Consider the following 20,728-nt stretch of genomic DNA (forward strand, 5'->3'; position numbering starts at 1 on the left):
TTAAACGTTGTGAAACCACCTAAAAAAAAATTACTGCTTTGTAGCAATATAGGCCTTTTCTAAGTCTGTCTGTTCCTGAGTTGTCATGGAGACATGCAAAATAAAAGGAGCTGGAAATTCCCAAAGAAAGAGTGGGGGGATCCTTTTCAGATAAGGGTTGATGAGATTTGAGAGATGCTTTGGAAATCTAGGTGATAGCGTATTGCTGAATATGAACTGGCACGAACTCTGTTTGATCTCTGTATCTGTCTGAGACCATGCCTCTGGTATAATTCCAGAATTGGCTCATCAGGAGCCATCTGTGTGCCTTTAACCAAGTAGGTCTCTATGTTCATTTTAAGCAAAACTGCAACCATCTATTAATACATCACTGAATGCTAAGTACCAAAGGTAACAGCAGCTCATTACTAAACTTATTTCTCTTCTATTTAATTAATTGCAGCTATGCATGAGTCTGGAAGTTTTGCAGCATCACGTTCTAGACGTGAGAAGAAGTCTAGAAGAGGCCAGCAAGAAGCACTGGAACGTCTGAAAAAAGCCAAAGCTGGTGAAAAAATAAAATATGAGGTGAAAATTCCTCCTCTTTTCTTTTATTAGAAAGTGAATAGGAGCTGAGATGCTTAACTACCCTTTAATACGTATCTAAAAGTTACAGGAAACAAAATCTGCCTTTCAGATCAGCTTTTTTTTCTTTAACGGTGTATGTTTTTCAGAATGTAACTGTTTTGCTGCTTTCTGGTATCATTTATTTGCTTCTTTCTGTTTTCAAAACTAAACCTGTTTTATTAACTGCAAGTCAAACATGCTTGTTACTGCTTGGTAACTATCCCACAGGGATAAATTTTAAAATTTAATTGTGTAATTAATGTTATGATAGGAAGTACTTTTTTTTTTTAAATGTCAAATGATTTTAAACGTTAAATGAATTTCAAAGCTTTACGTGACCGAAATGCATTAATATTGATATGCTATGTTTTCACAAAGAAACCAAAATTTAGGTATTTACCTGATAGAACTGAAATCTAGCAGTGTAACACTGATACTGTCCAATTAATTGTAATGCCAATAGGAAGTGACTTGCATGTTGAGGTGGATAAATCTAAAGAAGCCTGGCGTGCGTAGATCATTAACGTGCAAGTTTACTCTGAGGCACAAAAGAGCATTTTTAGCATTACACTTGAGCACATCAAATCCCCTTCCTTTTCACTGAGGTCATCTTGGTGTTTGAAATAGAGCCAAAGGTCAGAAGTCTCCATTGCTAGGATTTTTTGGGGTTTTGGTGGGGTTTTTTTGTAATGTGAAATGAGCAATAAAGCAAGTCAGTCTCAAATGAAATCTCTACCAATGCTTCAGTAGATTTTGAGTTTCAGCGTACTGTGATAATTTTAAAAATTTGTCACTGCCAAAAAAGAAGCTTAAACTGAATGTGTGCTTACTAGTTGTGAACAATGTAACAGTGTAGGGAACCATGCATTTCTTGGGAACTTTTATGTTCTTACTGATGACCTATATTAATAAGTAATGGGATGGGAATTATTAATCCTCAGTATACTTTAACTGTAGGTTGAGGAGTTCACAGGTGTTTATGATGAAATAGATGAGGAAGAATACTCCAAGATGGTCAGAGAACGTCAGGATGATGACTGGATTGTTGATGATGGTAAGTTAAGATACATTTGGAGAATTATTTTGATTATAGTGTTATAACTCAATTAGGCTTCATAATGTTATAGTTAGTATGTTCTTACAAATTGTTTTAGGAGGCAAGAAAAAGATAAGCTTTTATATGGAAATGAATCTTTTGCATTGTTCTCATAGTAGTGTATTGGGATGGTAATGAAAATATTTTTCCATTAAGAAGTTTTTGAAATTTTATTTCCAGTTATCAGTGACGTAACTTTAACAAGAAGTACTGTAATTGATAATTTCTAATTAAACACATAATAAGTGTATTTAGTCTAATAGAAGGTACGGCTGGGAGTGCTCTAGTTTTTAATACTTCTGCATTTATAACTTCTGCTCTATATTAAAGGAGAAAAGTTTAAAATATGTAAAACATTTGATTACGAATATATTTAGAAATATCAGTAGACAGAATTTAAAATGTAAATCTTTAACAATTTGTTTTTCTACAGATGGGATAGGTTATGTGGAAGATGGAAGGGAAATCTTTGATGAAGATCTGGATGATGATGCTCTTGGTTCCAATAAGAAAGGTAGGTTCAACATGACCGCTGTAGAATGGCTTCCAGTGGCTTTTAAAAGGTACCTAAAATGGGCAGCTTCTTGGCATCAGTATGTGGTGAATGTGGCCAAATAACATGTTACTTGAAGCACTATAGTTCTGTGCCTGTGACTGTGGATTTTGCTTAGCCCCTGTGATATGGAAGGTAGAGGTCCACAAGTTGAGGTAAAATCACTGCTAACTACTTCAGCACTACTGGGGCAATTTTGCTTATGGCCCTCTGCGGGATATGTATTCACTTCTAGAACAAATGCATCTAGGAATGATCTTGGTTTCCAAAGCCGGTGTCTAAAGGATGCTTGGTCTCTTTTGCCACTAAAATACCTGCATGCTTTTAAGCATCTGGGATCAAATGATTTTGACAACTTTTATGAAGTTGCTGGCAAACTGAGAAATTGAGTCTGGTGTTGGGAATCCAAACCTAGTGCTAAACTCCTGGACACTTGTGTTTTTTTCAGGAGATGTTTCCATGTAAAGTATCTTGGTCCTTTTTCTGGAGTATGAACTTGGGTATGCAAAGATCATCTCTGATGCGACTAGGAAAGATAGGGTGCTGATAGGGTTTTGCGCTTTTTTGTGTGTGCATGACAGCCATTACAAAGCTGACGGCAAATGAAAGATGATTAAGCCTCATCTCAGCCAGCAGTGTGAAGGTGGAAAAAATATACTACCTCAGCTATCTATTCCTGGACCCTTAAACACTGAGCTTTGCTGATGCAAAATTCACATTTTTATATTTTTCTGTAGGAAAAGGTGGCAAAACATCTACGGTTGATAAAAAGAACGTGAAAAAATCTGTGGTGTCAAAGCCAAACACAATTAAGTCTATGTTTATAGCCAGTGCTGGGAAGAAAAACACAGATGTAAGTTTTTATGTTTTTGAATTTAAAGATTTCTAACTTGTTTGCAGTGGTTTAGTGGGAGTGGAATAAAGCAAGGGCTCATTTCAGTTTCTCGTGTCTAGCAAGACGTAAACTCCTGTTACAATCTCTTAGATATGGAGCATTCCTGAAAACGTGTGTTTTGTGGAAACCCTTTAGTCGTTTCCTGTTGGTCTCATGATTGGGTTTGCACATATAACTAAGAACTGTTTGGCTAATCTGTTATTTTGCAGAAAACTGTGGACCTGTCAAAGGATGATTTACTGGGCGATATTCTTCAAGATCTTAATGCTGAAGTAAGTATGTTAATAAAATCTGTTTGAAACACCTTAATGCATTCTTTTTTTTTTGCCGTGGAACATCTCAAGAAAATAAAGTTCTTCCTAAAACTAGACCATGTAAGATTGATTTCTTCCATAGCACATCTGCTTGGTATATTCCATGTATGTATGCAGCCTACCTGTCATCTCCACCATGCAGAAGTTTCGTGACTGTATTGGTTTGATAAGCCAAAACTACTATGTCCTGATTAGACATGGTTTATATTAATGTGATGTAGAGCCTGTGCTAATGCACCCTTCTACGTTTTAGTCAGCCTGGAGTGAAACGGGACTTAACCTGCATCTGAATTGCATATACCATGTATGTGTATCACCATGCTCCAGCCAGTATACTGTAGCATATTTCCATCTGGTGTGTTTGGGTTCATGAGGGGACCTGAAGGAGGACTGTTTTCAGCAGATGATGTAGCCTGAACTTCTGTCTGCCTCCTCCTGCTTTCCACAGTTTGCTACAGAGAACCAGATTAACACTTCTCTGAGTTAGGAGTGCAGGATGGCTGCTGTAGCAGGCTTGGACTGTCTCAAGTGAGGCTGTTCCTTGTCATTAATGACTTCTTAATGAGTTAATGCCCTTTAGCAGGATTCTGTAAAATGGAAAGGATTGCTTACATGTAAACCGCGAAACTGCTGTAGTGGTGAGATACTGAATTGAAATATGTTGTATCGTAATAAGCATAATGTGTTTTTACAGAGCAGTAAGAGGGGTATAAATGTTCCAATGTAAAGTTGTTCTCTTGGTTTTGTACGGTTATTATTTTACTTCTCCCTGTGATATCTGATTGAGAGTTATACCTTAGGCTATCAAAAACTCTCAAATCATTAAGCAAATGCATTTTAATGCTGTCAAATTTTGTGGAGCATTGATTAGGGGAAATAATGCTAATAATTACACTATGGCTTCTATTTACTTAACTAGTAGTTAGCTATTGTTTTTTTGGCTTTGTTGTTTGTTCTCTAAAATTTTCTTTTGTTACTAGCTGTTGATGAGTAAAAAATATCTGTGCATGTAAATAAATTAAAACGGGTTTTCCTCTAGTGTGACAGTGCTGAAAGAGCACTTCTGCCTTTCTTAAGGCATGTGTGCTCAATACTACTGTTTCAGCAGACATGAGGAACAGCCCACCAGTTATTCTGATATTTGTGCATTAAAGGCACAGTTAGCTATTGAAATGCCTGCTGTTTGAAAAGTGTTTCACTCTTTGATGACAGTTTTTCTCTCAAACTGTTTACCAAAAAAATCTAGCGTCAGTCTTCATGGGCTGATTGCTCAGATAACTTATTCTTTTTACGTGGCTGAGCTGTATATCAGGAGGTGTGTTTTCTTGGCAAACGAGAAATACTGGTGGCTTTCTTTTGTCTTTGGTGGAAAATGTTACTAACCGAGGCAAAAGAAAACACCGAACACCACCTTCATTTTGTCACTTTCTCTTTTCTTTTAATATTCAGACTGTTCAGATAAGTCCACCACCAATTATAATGTTGAAAAGGAAAAGATCTGCTGGAGTACCACTGAATCCTTTCTCTGTGCAATCCCAAACTCCTAAGGTAATGGAAAAAAATCAAAAAAGTTCTCATTAATCTGTATTTCGGTTGATTTGAATGTTGTTGTCTTTTATTTCTGCTTCTAGATTACCTTTCTCATTAGCTTCCTTAGCAATGTTACTGTGTAACTTCATGCATTTTTCTGTCTTCCCTTTCCATGTTAATACTTAAACACAATACAACTCCATCTGTATCGTTAGTATAGTAGTAGTATATAGCTGTTACATTTGACAGGTGAAACTGTCTTTATAATGTCCGGTGTATCACATGAAGGTGAGTTTCTGCTTTGTCTCTTTTTTCCTAAGAGTAGAAAAGACCCTTGTGGCAAGGAAAGGATGATGGGAAGTGAAATAAGCATAAGAGACTCTATTTGTGGTTGTGGAAAAGGATAAGAAACTCATCTTCTGCAGAAATGAAAAGCAAATGGAAAATTGAAGCTATGGATAGAAGTTGACCCTAGTGGAAGATTTTGGAGTGAAAGGAGGGACTGGCTGCCAAGGGTGGAAGGCTAGCATTTTGTTAAGAGTTCTGGTAAATGAGAAGGATGTTATAGCTGGAAATACAATGAGATATTTGGTAAGAGTCTGTAGAGGGCAAATGGAGTAGAGTAGATAAATCCGATTTGTGAAACCTTGTGTAATAGTGACATCAGCTCTTATGCAGATAATAATTGCGAGTGGCACTCATTTCAGCAGTTGTGTTGGAGCCTAAAAGTAATTGAAAAAGAAAAAAAGGGGGAGATACAGTAAGAGAGGATCTTTGTCTTTACAGTGCAAAACAGTGGTCACTTTTAGTAGGAAACATTGAGAAGGGAATTAATTCCCAGACAGGCTGTTCAGATGATAGCTTCTGTGATCCTAGGAGGAGGAATTGGAGATTTTAGACAATGAAACAGATGAAGAGGATGAAGAGTCCAGCCTTAGAAAACAAAGGGGCATAAAAAGCAAGACGGCAGTGATGCTTTCTACTTCAGGAGATGAGCAGGAATATAAGTATGAATAAATGCATTTGGCTGAGCTGGCAAAAAATTGTTGGTGAAGGTAGATTAAGTAATGTTTGCTTTCTGTTTAAGGTGAGTGAAGGGCTGAGTTTGGCATTTGCCACAGTAGAAGTAGCTGTACTGAGACTGGAACCCTAGAAACGATTGTTGGCAACTCTAAATTCTATGTCGGTAGATAACAGCTTTCCCAAAAGATAGAGGTTTTGGACCTTGCCGCAGGTCAAGGGCCAGTAGATGGAGAGACCTGTCATTGGTCATGGCGGAGGGTACTTCATACGCATCTTCCATAAAAAGAGGTTCTGTAGCTGCTGCCGTAGTGGTATCTTGTCTGAAAAACAAACTATGTACTTATTGCCTCAGATTTTAGACTTGCAGAGCATGCAATGTCTGTAGCATGAAGAAATCCAATGGAGAAGCACTCTGTTTTCTAGATCCATGGTGTCTTCTAGACGTCCTGAACTCATTGCTGATATGAACAGGTGTAAACTGCCAGATTGGCCTTCTGTGATTGTTCCAGGCTCTGTCCCTGCCTGATGTATATTGTCACATACGCAGGTGACACAGAGGTTTTAATTTAGGAATGGAGTAGTGCTATGTGGGGAAAATAGTGAAAGTAACCACAAACTTAATTAAATGTCAACCATGGCCTGTTGTAAACTGCTTTTTAAAATTATAGTAGAAACACATAAGAATTTAAAGTTTACTTCTAGGGAGTTTTAGCTATCATGCAAAATATGTGGAGCTTTTCCTCTATCCCAGGTTACTAGTTGTGCAAATAGCAAGTGCTAGATTTTATTTTTTTTTCCTTTTTTGCTCTTAAGAGATTTTTTTTAAACTCATGGCTAAAATGTCTTTCAGGTAATCACCCCTATATCAAAGAAAGCTCCTGCTCATCTCAGAAAGGAAGCTTTTCCTCCAGCTTCGTTTCATCCTAAACGTCCCAATTACACAGCAAAATCTGTCATAGACTCTGAAAAAGAGGATACCAAGTATGTGCAAAAAGCTACAGAAAATGGGGGAATAGTGAAGACAATAGAAGAGAAAGCTATTGAAGGTATCAAAAAGAAATAAAAACCCAGTTCTGGAAACTCTTTAAATATGGCATATTAGTGTTAAAACATTTCTTAGTTAATGCTAATTAGATGCTTAGATAGCTTAAAATGTGATATTTTGTTTGTATATTAATACTGTATATTACGTTCATGCATGTAGTATGCTATCTATGTATACTGCTGTAGTATACAGTGTGTCATGTTAATGACTCAAGCCTTTAGTGCTATGTGCAACACTTCCAGATGCTGATCAGGGAATGATGGATTTTGATGAGGAGGACTTTGATGAACCTATGGAAGCAGAGCATGTGGAAACTATACCTGAGACAGCTGAAAGCTTCAAGAGGGATGAGGAAATTGAAAAGAAAGAGACAGAGCAGCTGGAATCAGAGAAGAAAGAGACATCTGTCTTGTAAGAATCTCTTTTTCTTTTTTTTTTTCTTCTACCAATAAGCCTTAGATTTATCTTCATATTTGTCTTTGCCAATGGGATAATTATGATACAGACAGAATGATGATAATGCTATGTGATGGTTTTTTTTGTAGTGACGTTAAAAATGGTAATGTTGAACATGCTGATAGCTAATTAACTGAAAAATACTTGATGTCTTTGGGATTTAGCACATGACAACATAACACATTTCAGTATATTGAGGTGACTCAATGTGGGTGTTGAACAATGATCTTCAATGCCAATAAGCAAAAATGAGGAATTGCTAATGATGCTTATTCTAAGCAACTATGAAGGTATTTTGTAACATTAGTTGTAGTTAAAAGTATTGTTGCTAAAAGTAATTTCACATGGTGAACAGCTATATCTTTGGAAATAGGAAAAAAGTTTTTTTTTTTTTCCTGTTTTTTTTGATTGTTTGGAAGAATCTTGAATCATACGTTTCCATAATTTTAAACTGTAAAATATTTGAATGAGCAAAAAGACTTAAACATTTAATGACTGAAAAGGTAGTTCTGTTGAAATAATCTCTTGTTCCCACTAAGCAGCTTGTACAGATGGGTGGATATATTTGTTGTTTAAAGGCTTGAATGACCAAGGCTGAAATACCAGTTGAATGATTTTTAAAGCCTGCCTGTTGTGTACTGAGAACCATACTTGCATGTGGGTTTCTCTCTTTGTCACTCCATCCTTCTTTTCAGAAGAAATCTGAGGAAACCCAACTGTTGGGAATGTTGCTTGGTAGTGGAAAGAGCAACAAAAGGTGTGAGATTATAGGGCTGAAAAAAAGCAAAAGGGTGGTCATAGTAAAGGCATAAGTTTACTTCTTGTTTCTTTCTTCTTCTGCAAAACCTGCAGAAGTTGTTCTCTCCCAGGTATCTCATGTTGGGACAGAATTGATGAAGATGAAGCTGATCTAGTAGTGGCAGAAGTTCAGCTGGACCCCAATCTCCTTCCACTTGTGAATGGGGAAAATGATGATCAAGTCTTAAGATTTTATTGGCTGGATGCTTATGAAGATCAGTACAGTCAGCCAGGTAACTGTTCAGTTAAAGGCAGAAAATGCCATTCTGATTCTTTTTATGTAACTGGGATTTTCAGACTTGCCTAAATGATGTCTAGATACCCTGTCTCTCTGTGCTTCATAACTTGTACATTAATGTCTTGTTTTTCCACACCTCTGTCCTCAGTGCAGGGCACTATGACTGGGAAAAGTAAGAATGTCGTCTCTTGGCCTAGTATAGCAGTAGGGAGGTACAAAGGGAGCTACTACCACTTCTCAATGTTGGTGACCCATTGGCAGCCTTAAAACCCAGTGCACTCCAGGAATAAGTTGATGTTGTTAATTTCTTACTCAGTGGTGCAACAATCGAGCATGCTTTCTTCCTATTTCTGGAAATGTAACTTAAAATTCTGGTGGATTATTAGAAAGCAGTTGCACAATTTTATAGGAAGGAAAGGTATGTCTATTAAGGGAGGAAGGTGGCCTGAAAAATACAAGGTCTATCTAGGTCCCTTTATTCAAACTGTGTAAATCTTGAAGATTGTCTTTGGATTAACATCCCTAAGATACTTTGTGCAGTTGAAGTGTGAATCCTAGCTCTCATCATCTTCAAAATGGCGGCATTCTGATCTCAGCCCTGACAAAAGAAGTCGTGTTCACATCTGTTCTAAGTACTTCCCATCCGTCTCTCATTTCATCAGCAGCTTTAGGATCTTGGGTTTCTAATTTGTGCTTCATGTAGGTTTACCGGAAGGTTCTTCCGTATGTTGTTGAAGGTTTTTTGGGTTGATGCTGTAAGCATTGAGTCAGATATGTTTCTTTGTTACACCTTTTGTTGTGAGTTGGGATGCCAGACTTAAATATGAGACTGTGCCGGGCTGAACAGCTTGGTGATGGGAGTGGTAATAATCATAGATATCTTGATGAAATCAATGGCTTTAATATAAAATTGCTACTTTTAAAGACCCCACTATTGTTCTTTTTCCTTCTTTTTGTCTTCCAAGTCAGTGGTTGCTGAATGGAACATAATTATGAAAGGATTTCTGTTCCTCGCATGCAAGGAGTGTTCTTTTCTCATTATGACTTTTTCAGGATTGAATAATAAAGACTGCACCTGTTTTCAATTAGTAATGTAGAAGGGAAAATTTTGATACTGCTTTTTGTTTAACAAGTTCATGATCTTTGTTTATGCCTCATTTGCTGTGATGTCAAATGCATTGCCTGAAGAGTAAATACTATAGCATAATCATAAGACTCTTTCAAACTTAATGATTTTTTTTGGAGGCTTACTTTTCAAAACTCCCTTTACTATCTTAGGCAGAGAACTTGCGAATTGTAATCCTATTAACATTTTAAAGAAATAACAAATAAAAACTGCCCTTTCTTTCCCCTCTGCAAGATATTTTCCTTGTCTCATGACTTTGCTTGCCTTTTGGTTCATTGGTAGCATGATCTTTCTTTTCGCAGACTTTATGTTTGATAAGCTTTACTCCCATTTTTTCTTTGTTTCTTCTTTCCATAATCAGGCTAACAGGGGATAAGGCCTGATATCTCTTCTCTCATTTCTTGGTTTTACATATGAAATGTCTCTGAGAACTCTTTGAAGTTAGCCCTGCTTTTGGGGGGTGGTGTGGTGTGCATGGGGGTGTTCAACTAGGTGACCTCCAAAGGTTCTTTCCATCCTAAATTACTCTGAATCTGTGATGTCTGGGGGTTAAGACCACTTACTTGTCCATGCTAGAGTTGATTAAAGTTTGTCTTTGCAATCCAGGCAGCCTTTTACCCTATCTTTGACTGGCTCATGTATCCTTCTTTCTACCTCACCTGCTTATATGTATGCCTCTGACAGGTTAACTTCTCCATGCTCGTAATATTGCCAGCTGTTAAAGCAACCAACTACTGTTTTGTGGTCTCTCCCATAGTTCCATCTTTCTGTATGATATAAACCTATCTGAGTTTTTTATCCCTTTAAAAAAAAAAAAAAAAAAAGATTGCTGGGGACAAGAACTTCATCTTCCCTGTCACTTAGATCTGTAATTTGAGCTCTTTTTAGATCCTTTTATTCAAACTGTCTAAATCTTGAAGATCGCCTCTGTATTAAAATCTCTAAGATACTTTGTGCAGCTGAAGCTTGTATCCTTGCTCATCATCTTCAAAACCGCAGTATTCTCTGTCCTTGACAAAAGTAGTCTTGTTCACATCTATTCCATGCACTCAAGAAATTATTTTTCTTAGCCTGTCACTCTAACCCTGTCATCTGTCTTAGTGCATCTTTACTGATTTATCTTTGATCTAATGGAGTAAGAAAGGTGCCTCTACACCTGATAGATTGCATGGCAAAGATAAATTATAACTCTTAACCAAGGACCTGTTTGTGCATTGTCAGACCAAGGAGAAACATAGGTTCCAAAATCTTCTTTATGTGAAACACTGTTTCTGAGACAGTCTCAGCTCTGATGTTTCTGATTTCATCAATAGTAATGTACTGTAGGAAGAGTGTCTTTCATGTAATCAGATTCCAAATTGTTTGGAGTTTGAAGGGAACTCAGGTGAAGCCAGGTTTTTGAGTTGTACTTGGAAGCTTATTTTGCTTGTAATTCACAAAGTGTATGTGAAAGTCAGCTGGCTTTGTTCTATGTTATTTCAAAGTTTAACATCACTTGGTTAGCAGTTTGCAGCATTTTGTGCTAATGCCAAGTTCTCTGTGGCTCAGAGATGTGCACGTACAATAATGACATGGTCCACAGTGAAGTCAGTTGTGCTAGTCCTGCTCTATATAGGCTTTCTGAATGTCTACCTTTGTTACAACTGCTGTCTTAGCATCCAGGATTTCTTGCGATGTCATACGTCTTTCCATGTTCTCATTTGTTAAAAAGTCAGTTGAAAACTTTTCACAGTTAATAAGCTTCTAGTTGTTGTCTTCAGAATGTATTTCTACAGGTTTTATTAGTAGTAGAGTCTTGATCTCATGGTACTAAAGTGTAGGAAAAATGAGTTAATTTTACTGGTCTAGCTGAAGAATGAAAAATTGTAGGTAACACATGTTTCAGGAGTGATTGACAGCACAGGCATTCTGATTATCTTCAGCTTTCACTGACTTCTGTCTCCTTCCTCTCCCCATGAATTATCCAACTAATGTAGGTAGAAATGGACTATCAGAACAGAATTCTAAGACTGGCTGTGTCATGTCATTTTGAATTTCACATATCGAGGTGTTACTATAGTGATGGAGGTAGGGGCATGAAGAACTACACAGGTATCTATTTGTAAAGCTGGTGTTTAAAAATTTAGAATGTGCTGATACATTGGAAAGATTTGTTGTTCAAGGACCTAATCCAGAAATGGTTGTGTTTCTGTGTAAGAATACATAATAAGCTGCTTTAAGCAGCATTAAGAATGGTAAATTTAAGAATTGCATATTGAATTCTTTGCTCTGCCCTTCTTCCTTAGGTGTGGTATTTTTGTTTGGCAAAGTTTGGATTGAATCTGCAAACACCTATGTCAGCTGTTGTGTGACAGTGAAAAATATTGAGAGAACTGTTTATCTACTGCCACGTGAAACAGTAAGCATATCTTTTCAAGCATGTCAAACATAAGTACCTTTCATTCTGCTTATGGCAGGTTATGAGTTCTAGTAGTGTGTTTGTGGGAACTGTTGAAGCCAGTGTTGTCTGTAGGTGGTAAAATCCAGTGTATACACAGGATATCATGTGAGATGCAGAGTAGAGCATTGCTGCTTCCCCCTGACCCTAACTAACAACTGCAGTCAAATTGTTATCTTTAGACTTGCTGCTTAGAAAATAAAGTTGTCTTGAAGTATTAGTAGAAAACTTAGTGCTTTTTAAACACTCTGTTTCAAATAATATTTTTTAAATTTGGGGTTTCTTGGCTGATTGCATTGTAGTTTTCACTTAAAGAAGAGATACGTGATTCATAATAGCAAAGCAAAATTCAACTTCTTGGTCATGTCTGCTGGTGTTTTTTGTTAACTTAAAAACTTCTGTTTTTGAGGAAATTGACCTATCCACTGGCAAAGAGACGGAGACTCCGGTAACTATAATGAGTGTTTTCAAGGAATTTAATGACTGCATTTCACCGAAGTATAAGATCATGAAGTTCAAATCCAAGGTTTGTCTACAAGCATCCTATTTGGTCATTTGCTGTTGTTCTGGTTTGTAAGGTGGAAAGTCTGTTGAAACACTGTCCAGTGGGGGAGGTTATGCTGAGATGCAAATATATAACTCCTGACATGTGTAAGTGTACCTGCCTGTAAAAGCTGTCCCAGTGTCTTCCCAAATATCCATACTCCTTTAAGAAAGGTAAATCTGCAACATGATTGTTCCACCAGAGGTTTAAACGTACTGTTTTTGAAAATACTCATTCATTAGCTTCTTTGAAACTGGGTTGAATGTCAGACTGTCTTGCTTGCTTGCTGAGCTATTTTTGAGAATACAGAACAGATAGAAGTTCTGATGCCTAAATGGGTATCAGCTCATGGTGTCAAAGTTTAAAATGAAAGATTGTGTTGTTCAGCAGATAGGTCAGTACACTGGGATTAGACCATCTTTGCATTTGACCAGGTGTCGTATTGAACTTCATCTCTTGGCATGTCTCATCCTTCCTTTCACCCTTGCAGATTTATCTTTTTAGAATGGGTGCCATTCAGAGCATGGATTGTCATAGTGCCCTTATACAGGAGGTAACAAGTTGTGATAACTGTCATGCAGTCTTGAAACTTAAGCTGTTCTGGGCTTACAGCTATGGGCAATAGTTTTATAGTGTTATTCTGCTGTGTTCTGTTTGCTCAACAAACCTGAAAAGAACATTGGAAAACCAAAATGTTGCTGTAGTGGAAAATTTGCACATACAGTAATATAATACTTGTTATAAGTCTGCAGGAAAAGAGCTGATACCGCTGATAGTTGCACATTTGGACTGAATTAGTTTGCTAGTGTGAGAAAGCTTTCTTGTTCATTTACATAGAGCATTTGTCTTTTGGCAGGGGTGCAGAGGTGAGAAGTTTGTGTGGGGAAAGGTGGCTAATATGCAAGTTAGAGGAAAAGATGTGTTCAGAATGAACGCTTAGAAATTTTTCTGTTTCTTGAAGCAACATGTCATTAGTCTGGCAAAGCTGGCTTTCGTTGTAATTACTGGGTGGTGTGGAATTAGTTTTAACTTTTCCTAGCCTGGCAGTCTTGTGACTTTGTAGGATTCGTTCCTGAATAGTTGATCAGGAAATGGAATGGCAAGTAAAAATGCAGGAAGAATGGAATTTAACAATATGTAAATGAGGGAAAATAAAAACAAGTTCATATAGTAATTCAGTTTGGAAAGACCCTCAGGAGGTCATCTAATACAAAGCTAGAGTACTTCTGAAAGTTTCAGTTGTTAAAGTGAAAATGTGAGCAGTGTTTCTCAAATGGCAAATTCATGCAAGACATGATGTCTTTTCATCAACGTGTAGCTTAGTGCATTATTTACGTCATTCAGGGAAAATGCACGTCATTAGTACTTTGTAAAACTTTTTTTTTGTTCTAGATTATTTTCTCTCTCAAAACTCTGATGCAAATTCAGCTTTTGCAGTTTTCTTGGTGTTATTTCTCTTGTATAGTTGCTTATAACTTAATTGTTATGTATCGGAAGGGAATGAATTTAACAATAGGTAAAAAAGTTTGTCATAGCTCACTGTTTGAAGACCCTTTGACGAATGAGGGAGGAAACTTGGGGCAAATCAATTCTTCATTAAAAGAGAGGATGCAAACACTTGTACTCCGGAAATGAAAGGAGGGGGAAAGGCCTTTAAAAAGACACAGATCTGTTAATAGAATCTTAGGAAACCTCCCCTGTTCCATGGTGTGCTAAGGAAGAATAGTGTGAGTGAGGTAATGGAGTAATATAGTTTAACCTTCAAAGATGGCTTTTAAAAATAAAGGTAAACCATATGCAGGAAGTATTTGAACTGTTATTTCTGATGTTAGTTCAAAGCTTATCAAATTTTTACTGAGTTTACCCAGAGCTTGGGGTAAAAGACCCAACTGTGTTGTCCGGACCATGACTGTAGTGCTTCTGGGGTCCTTGAGTGTAACACAGGAGTGATCCCCAGCAAGAATAGGGAAGTAGCAGCACTAAGGTGTTGTTCAGATCTTACCTAGAATATTACAACACTTGATCACCCTGATGAGGAAAGACTAACTCAAGCAACATCAGGTACAAAAGATGGTAATTAGAAGGATGAGACAAAAGGAGAATCAGTTACACCAGAGATAACTATGAAAGAGCTTTAATTTTTTTTAGCCTAGTAAAGTGAAGAATAATGTTAAGACCTTTTTGCTCTCTACAAACATTAAAAGGGGACGAGCAGCAAGAAAGCTATTTAAAGGAGAGTTTTAGCAAAAGAACAAATTTATAAATTTAAATTCATGAATAAATTAGGCAGGATAGTTGGGTATGCAGAGAAGCTCTGGAATAACCTACCAGAATTGTTTCTGAACAGTAAGAATTCAAATTCTGTTTGAATTCATCAGGCTCCTCAGTAAACTGAATTTTGCTAACATGGTAAAAGGCTATCCAGCTTTATTTTGCTGGCATAATTTTCTGCTGATTTTGATAGCTACTGTCTCCTGGAAGGGTTTAATGAGAACTGGAGCTAGCAGGAGGGTATGGCACTAGTAATGTGGGGGATAAGAGAAGAGATAGGATTGGAGAGCAGGGCTGTTGGTGGGGCCTTTAGAGGATTATTCAAGGAAGGTATTACAGTAACTCGGCTATTCCAGCTTAACACAAAATTGACTGTGAACAAGTGGCACCAAATCTGGCCAGGCTTACATCGCTACAACAGGGTGTCCTTTTGCTGCCTGCATGGTAATTGTGGAAGTAGCGGGTTTGTCCCATTACTGCACCCTCCTTTTCTTTTGTTCCTCTCTGAGAGACCTCAGTTTGCCTGGCTATATACCGTATTAGTCTGTTTTTCATAAGGAGTCATCATCTTTCTTCTCATTGCACTCATACCACCAGAGGTGGTGTGTTGTTATACAGCCCTTGCATCTGTGTTTCCATAGGGGTGTGCAGGGCTCTCAAATTGAAATGGTGGTGGCACTCAGCTGAGTGAATGCTCCCAAAAAGTGATCTCCACACAGTTGTGACTGTATGTGTTTAAGAGCTAATACGCTTTAGAAGAACTCCCCTGTTCTGTGATGTGCAGCCAGTGTTCCACTACTGTGTTGTTAAGGGTTGGTGTTTTGAAAGATTTTTAAAAGGCTAATGGCAATATTGCTCAGGTGAGCAGAGCACTCATGAGCAATGCATTCAGAGTAACGCAAGTCTCGGTTTTGGCATTTCTTTGAAATTGAGAAACTCTTATTCTTCCATCATTAGCTGGAAATCAGAAAGGTTACTAGCATACTTGCCATGCACCCAGAGTTCTTTTATTCAGAATACCCAGTTTTGCGATGATGCGGAGAGAGCCGGTATTTATGCACTGAGACAAGTTGTCCTCTGTGCGTGTGTGCGTGTGCATCTTGGCCTTGCCAGCACCAAACTTTGTCCCTGGGAACAGATACACTTAAGCCATATCATTTCCTCCTGCACCTGCTGCTAATTGTAGCTTCAATGGGTTGCACTGCTGCCAAGTTAGCAAGTCTTCACAAATCAATTTGAAAGCAGCCTTACTCCACTTAGGAACTTAGCAGCTAATCACTGCTGCTCATTTCTGCTCTGTGAAGGGCCACTTGAAGGGCAGATTACTCTGCAGCAAAGCATTCATTCACTGCAGTTATGACCAGACGCTTGTGTAATTGAGCTGAGCTCTGTGGAATAACGCAGATGAATCACTGCAGCATACTATTTTTACACTATGTTCAGCTTGCGTTTGCAACAAGAACTTGTTTGAAGCCTGAGAGTGTATTTTAAATTAAAAAAAAGAAGGGGGCCACCGGTAGCATGTGCTAAAAGCAATGCATTGCCATCTCTTATGTTACAGCTATGATGTGCTGCTTGTGTGAGGTGCTGCTTTGGCTCAACAGTTCAGATCTACATTTGCATGCTAATTTGTAATGCTTTTCTTTCTTCATAGTGGTGCTCTTGTACCAAGTTACATTACTGTTTTCTGCTTCCACATAGCTGTTGATGCCATAGTTGTTTCTGGATTTGCCTTCTTCCTATTTATAGCAGAGGGCCCTCTCCTCTCCTACCTGGGCTTTGCAGCCTTAAAACTGCAGTGTTATGAGAAGTAGCAAACTTAACTGCCCGTTGTAGTGCTCTGAGGGAGCTGTTGCTGATGCTATTAATTTAAGGAGAAAAAACCCAACAAACCAGCCACCCAACCTCAAAAGCAAATAACTTTGAGTTTACCTAACTGTGCATGTATTTTGTTTATTTGTAAATTTTATTCCAATTTATGGTGACTTTGTTCTTATTAAACTTAATGTAGTGGTATATTATGCTGACTCTGTGTATACTGTGCTGAACTTAATGCACTGTCCAGTGAAAATATGCTTTTTAATTTAAGGGCCCTCTAGGAATTCTTGTAGTAAGAGTAATGTTCTAGCATAGTTATGGCATAACATAATAACAATTTTATATAACAGTGGTGCAGATCGTTTGTGAAGTATTACAGGGCAGAGCATACATATTACAGGGTAGAGCGTGGCATTTCAGCAGGTACCATAGTGGTGTTGCACAGGATATTGTAATTATTTGGAAAACGAAGGCAGTTATTCTTAGAAACTGATAAGCTGTGCATGTTGTGGAAAATCATTATTGTTCTTGAAGAAAGCAGAAGTGATACTTAACTTTCAGTAAAGTTGTACTGAACTTGAGATGGCTTTAACTATCTTTGTTAGAGATACGTAAACAAACTTGACTACTTTCTAGTAAAACCCGAGTCACTCAAAATGAAAAATACAATATTGTCATAGAAATGATTCTGTTCTAAGCATGTAGTAAAGTAAACAGCTGGCAGATGGTTGGGAAATAAGCTCTCTTGGGTGCCTCTCTGAAGTGCTGGTACACTAAAGTATGCAGTATAAAAGGAGGAACTGCGTGCAGTTACGGGGCTACAGTCTCATTGGGATCACAGACGCATGGTGAGATAGGATGTGGTTAAGAAGGACAGGCTGGAATGGCAAGGAGGGGGAGTGCCTTTTACATGTCAAAGCAATGGGCATGCATGGAGTCCTGCCTAAGGATGGGCAAAGAGCTGGTCAAGAGCTTATGGGTCAGGATTAGAGGGCAGACAAATGAAGGTGACATCATGGTGGAAAAAGAAAGCCAAAGCCTACCTACCTGGAGTTGAATGTGGTGAGGGAGGCAAAGAGCAGTAGGAAAGGCTTCTATAGGTACAGGAAGACTAAAGGAAAATGTGGGCCTGCTGCTGAAAGGGACAGGGGATGCCGTGAAAAAGGGCATGGAAAAGGCCGAGATACTCAATGTCTTCTTCACCTTGGTCTTTACTACTAAGTCCAGCCTTCAGCAATCCCTGACCCCAAGAGACCAGAAGGAAAGCCTGAAGCACAGAAGACTTGTCCTCAGTGGAGATCAGGTTAGGGAACATTTAAACAAATTGGACAGACACAGGTGCATGGGACCTGGTGGGATGCACTCATGAGTGCGGAGGGAGCTGGCCAGTGTTATTGCGAGGCCACACTTGATTATCTTTAAAAGGTCATGCTGATGAGAGGAGGTTTGTAAGGACTGGAAGAAAGCGAATGTCACTGCTATCCTCAACATGGGCAAGGAGGGGGAGATTCCAGGGAACTAGAGGCTGGTCAGCCTCATCTCCAGCCCTGGTAAAAGGTGATGGAGCAACTAATTGTGAGGACAACTGTTTTCCAGACACACAAAGCACAAGAAGGTGCTTGGGAGTGTTTGGTGTGGGTTTATGAAGGGGAAGTCATGCTTCACCAAGCTGGTAGCCTTCTGCAAAGAGATGACTGACTGACTTGGTGGACAAGGGGAGAGCAGTGGCTGTTGTTCATCTTGACTTTAGTAAGGCTTTCAACACTGTCTCCCATAGTATCCTCAAAGACAAACTAATGAAGTATGGGCTAGGTAAGTGGACAGCGAGGTGGACAGAAAACCAGCTGCACTGCTGGGCTTCAAGGGTTGTGATCAGCAGCACAAAGTCCAGCTGGAGCCCAGTCCCTAGTGGTGTACCCCAGAGGTCGATACTGGGTCCAATCCTGCTTAGTGTCGGTGTTAGTGGCTTGGATGATGGTGCAGAGAGTACCCTCAGCCAATCTGCAGACAATACAAGACAGGGAAGAGTGGCTGATGTACCAGATGGGTGTGCTGCTGTTCTGAGGGACCTCGATAGGCTGGAGATGTCTCATGACCTGCAGGAATCTCATCAAGTTCCACAAAGGGAAATAACAAGTCCTGCACCAGGGGAGGAATAACCCCGTGGACTGCGGGACTGGCTGTAAAGCAGCTTCGCAGAAAAAAAGACCTGGTCATCCTGACAGATACTAGGTTGACCATGAGCCAACAACGTACCCTTGTGGCAAAGGCAGCCATGGACATCCTGGGCTGTGAGGCAGAGCATTGCCAGCAGGTTCAAGGGAGGTGGTCCTTCCCCCTTACACAGCCCTGGTGAGACACATGTGGAGTGCTGCGTTCAGCTGAGCTGCCCAGTATGAGAAAGACGTGCATGTAGTGGAGCAAGTCCAGCACGGGACCACAAAGATAATTACAGGGCCTGGAGCATCTGTCATGTGAGGTGAGGCTGAGGGACCTGGGACTGCTCAGCCTGCAGAAGAGAAGATTTGGGGCAAGGGATTGGTGATGTAAATCTTATCATTGTATATAAACATCTGATGGGTAGGAGTAAAGATGACTCTGGCAGACTCTTCTCATTGGTGCCCAGTGGAGGACAAGAGCAATAGGTACCTTTTGAAACACAGGAAATTTATCAGAATATAAACCTCTTTTTTACTGTAAGGGAGGTCAGGCACTGGCACAGGTTGCCCAGAGAGGCTGTGGAGTCTCCATCCTTGGAGATACTCAAAACCTAACTGGAGAGGGCCCTGAGCAATCTGCTCTAGTTGACCCAGCTCTGAGCAGGCGGCTGGACTAGACAATCTCTGGAGATACCTTTCCATCTCTGCCATTTTATGATTTTGTGGTGGTCTGCAACCACCAATTCTCATGAGTATGTCTGAAGCCTGTGAATTTGCAGACTGTTACTGAGTTTCCTGAGCTATTAAGATTGTATGTTTTTGTTTTGTAATGGTTAGTATACTTGTAAGTCAATTCTGTAGAAACTCTTCATGCTAGGAAAATGTAAAGAGATTAAATACAGGTACTAAAACATTCTTACTATCTTTAGATGGTTATAATGAGTTGCAGAATTGGTAATATATGATCAAGCCCATGACATTTAAGATGTATGTTTTGGCTGGCCTTTATTTCATTAGCTTTCTTATTGGACAGAATGAATATTCAGTTGGGAGATACTGAAAAAATAATATCTTTGTTTTATACAGAAAGTGGAAAAATATTATGCTTTTGAGATCCCAGATGTTCCAGCAAAATCTGAATACTTAGAAGTTAAATATTCGGTGAGTATAATTAATCTGATGAAAGACCAGAACCTGCTTTCTTGCCTAATTAAGAATTCTATGATTTTACTAAAAAAATATAAAATTTGAAGTATTTGATCTTTGGCTGTACCTCTGTTGCAGTGTGTAGTTAGTTGCTCATTGTCTTGTAATTAAAAAAAGAAAAAAAAAAGAGGTTAATACCCAAGCTTGTGGCTTTTTTTGTTATTTATATGTTGGTTAGTCCTTAACAAAAATAGTTCATCACCAGGTAACCTATAACATTGATTTGTTAGCGTTAGCTCTATTTGTGTAAATATGAGGGGGAAAAATACTTCCTACAACTACTGCATTCCTCCCGCCTTGTCCCCCAGTTATAATTTGATTACTGATTTACAACAATCTGTATTCCCAATTATCCTGCTTTATTTTTTTATTGCCTTGCCACTGGATCAACTAATGAGCCAAACAACCCTTTAGCTGTACTGGATCAAGGCCCAAAGTAGCCTAAGATGTTTTAAATTACTTACTACCCTTAAATATTTTGTTGAATCCATGTCCAGAATACAGCTGATATTTCTGCTTATATGGCTCTTGCAAATAGCAGCTAGGCGAGAAAGACTTTTGTTGAAGAGCTGTAAAACTGAGCAGCAAAGATGAAAAAAATTCCCATCAGAAC

General features: G+C 38.7%; 1 protein-coding gene across 1 annotated transcript in view; it reads left to right on the forward strand.

Annotated features, from left to right (window-relative positions):
• The first annotated feature begins 444 nt into the window (after window positions 1-444).
• POLA1 (polymerase (DNA directed), alpha 1, catalytic subunit) overlaps window positions 445-20,728 on the forward strand; it is a 199,183-nt gene continuing 178,899 nt past the window's right edge. Inside the window, exons 1-12 of the mRNA XM_010571305.1 lie at window positions 445-567; window positions 1,564-1,660; window positions 2,136-2,216; window positions 2,993-3,108; window positions 3,360-3,422; window positions 4,914-5,012; window positions 6,868-7,063; window positions 7,305-7,473; window positions 8,371-8,549; window positions 11,966-12,078; window positions 12,527-12,643; window positions 19,996-20,070. Coding sequence (XP_010569607.1) covers window positions 445-567; window positions 1,564-1,660; window positions 2,136-2,216; window positions 2,993-3,108; window positions 3,360-3,422; window positions 4,914-5,012; window positions 6,868-7,063; window positions 7,305-7,473; window positions 8,371-8,549; window positions 11,966-12,078; window positions 12,527-12,643; window positions 19,996-20,070 — 1,428 coding nt within the window. The remainder of the gene's footprint in view (window positions 568-1,563; window positions 1,661-2,135; window positions 2,217-2,992; window positions 3,109-3,359; window positions 3,423-4,913; window positions 5,013-6,867; window positions 7,064-7,304; window positions 7,474-8,370; window positions 8,550-11,965; window positions 12,079-12,526; window positions 12,644-19,995; window positions 20,071-20,728) is intronic.

The sequence above is a fragment of the Haliaeetus leucocephalus genome, unplaced genomic scaffold (assembly GCF_000737465.1).
Source record: "Haliaeetus leucocephalus isolate CR32 unplaced genomic scaffold, Haliaeetus_leucocephalus-4.0 Scaffold317, whole genome shotgun sequence".
NCBI lineage: Eukaryota > Metazoa > Chordata > Aves > Accipitriformes > Accipitridae > Haliaeetus > Haliaeetus leucocephalus.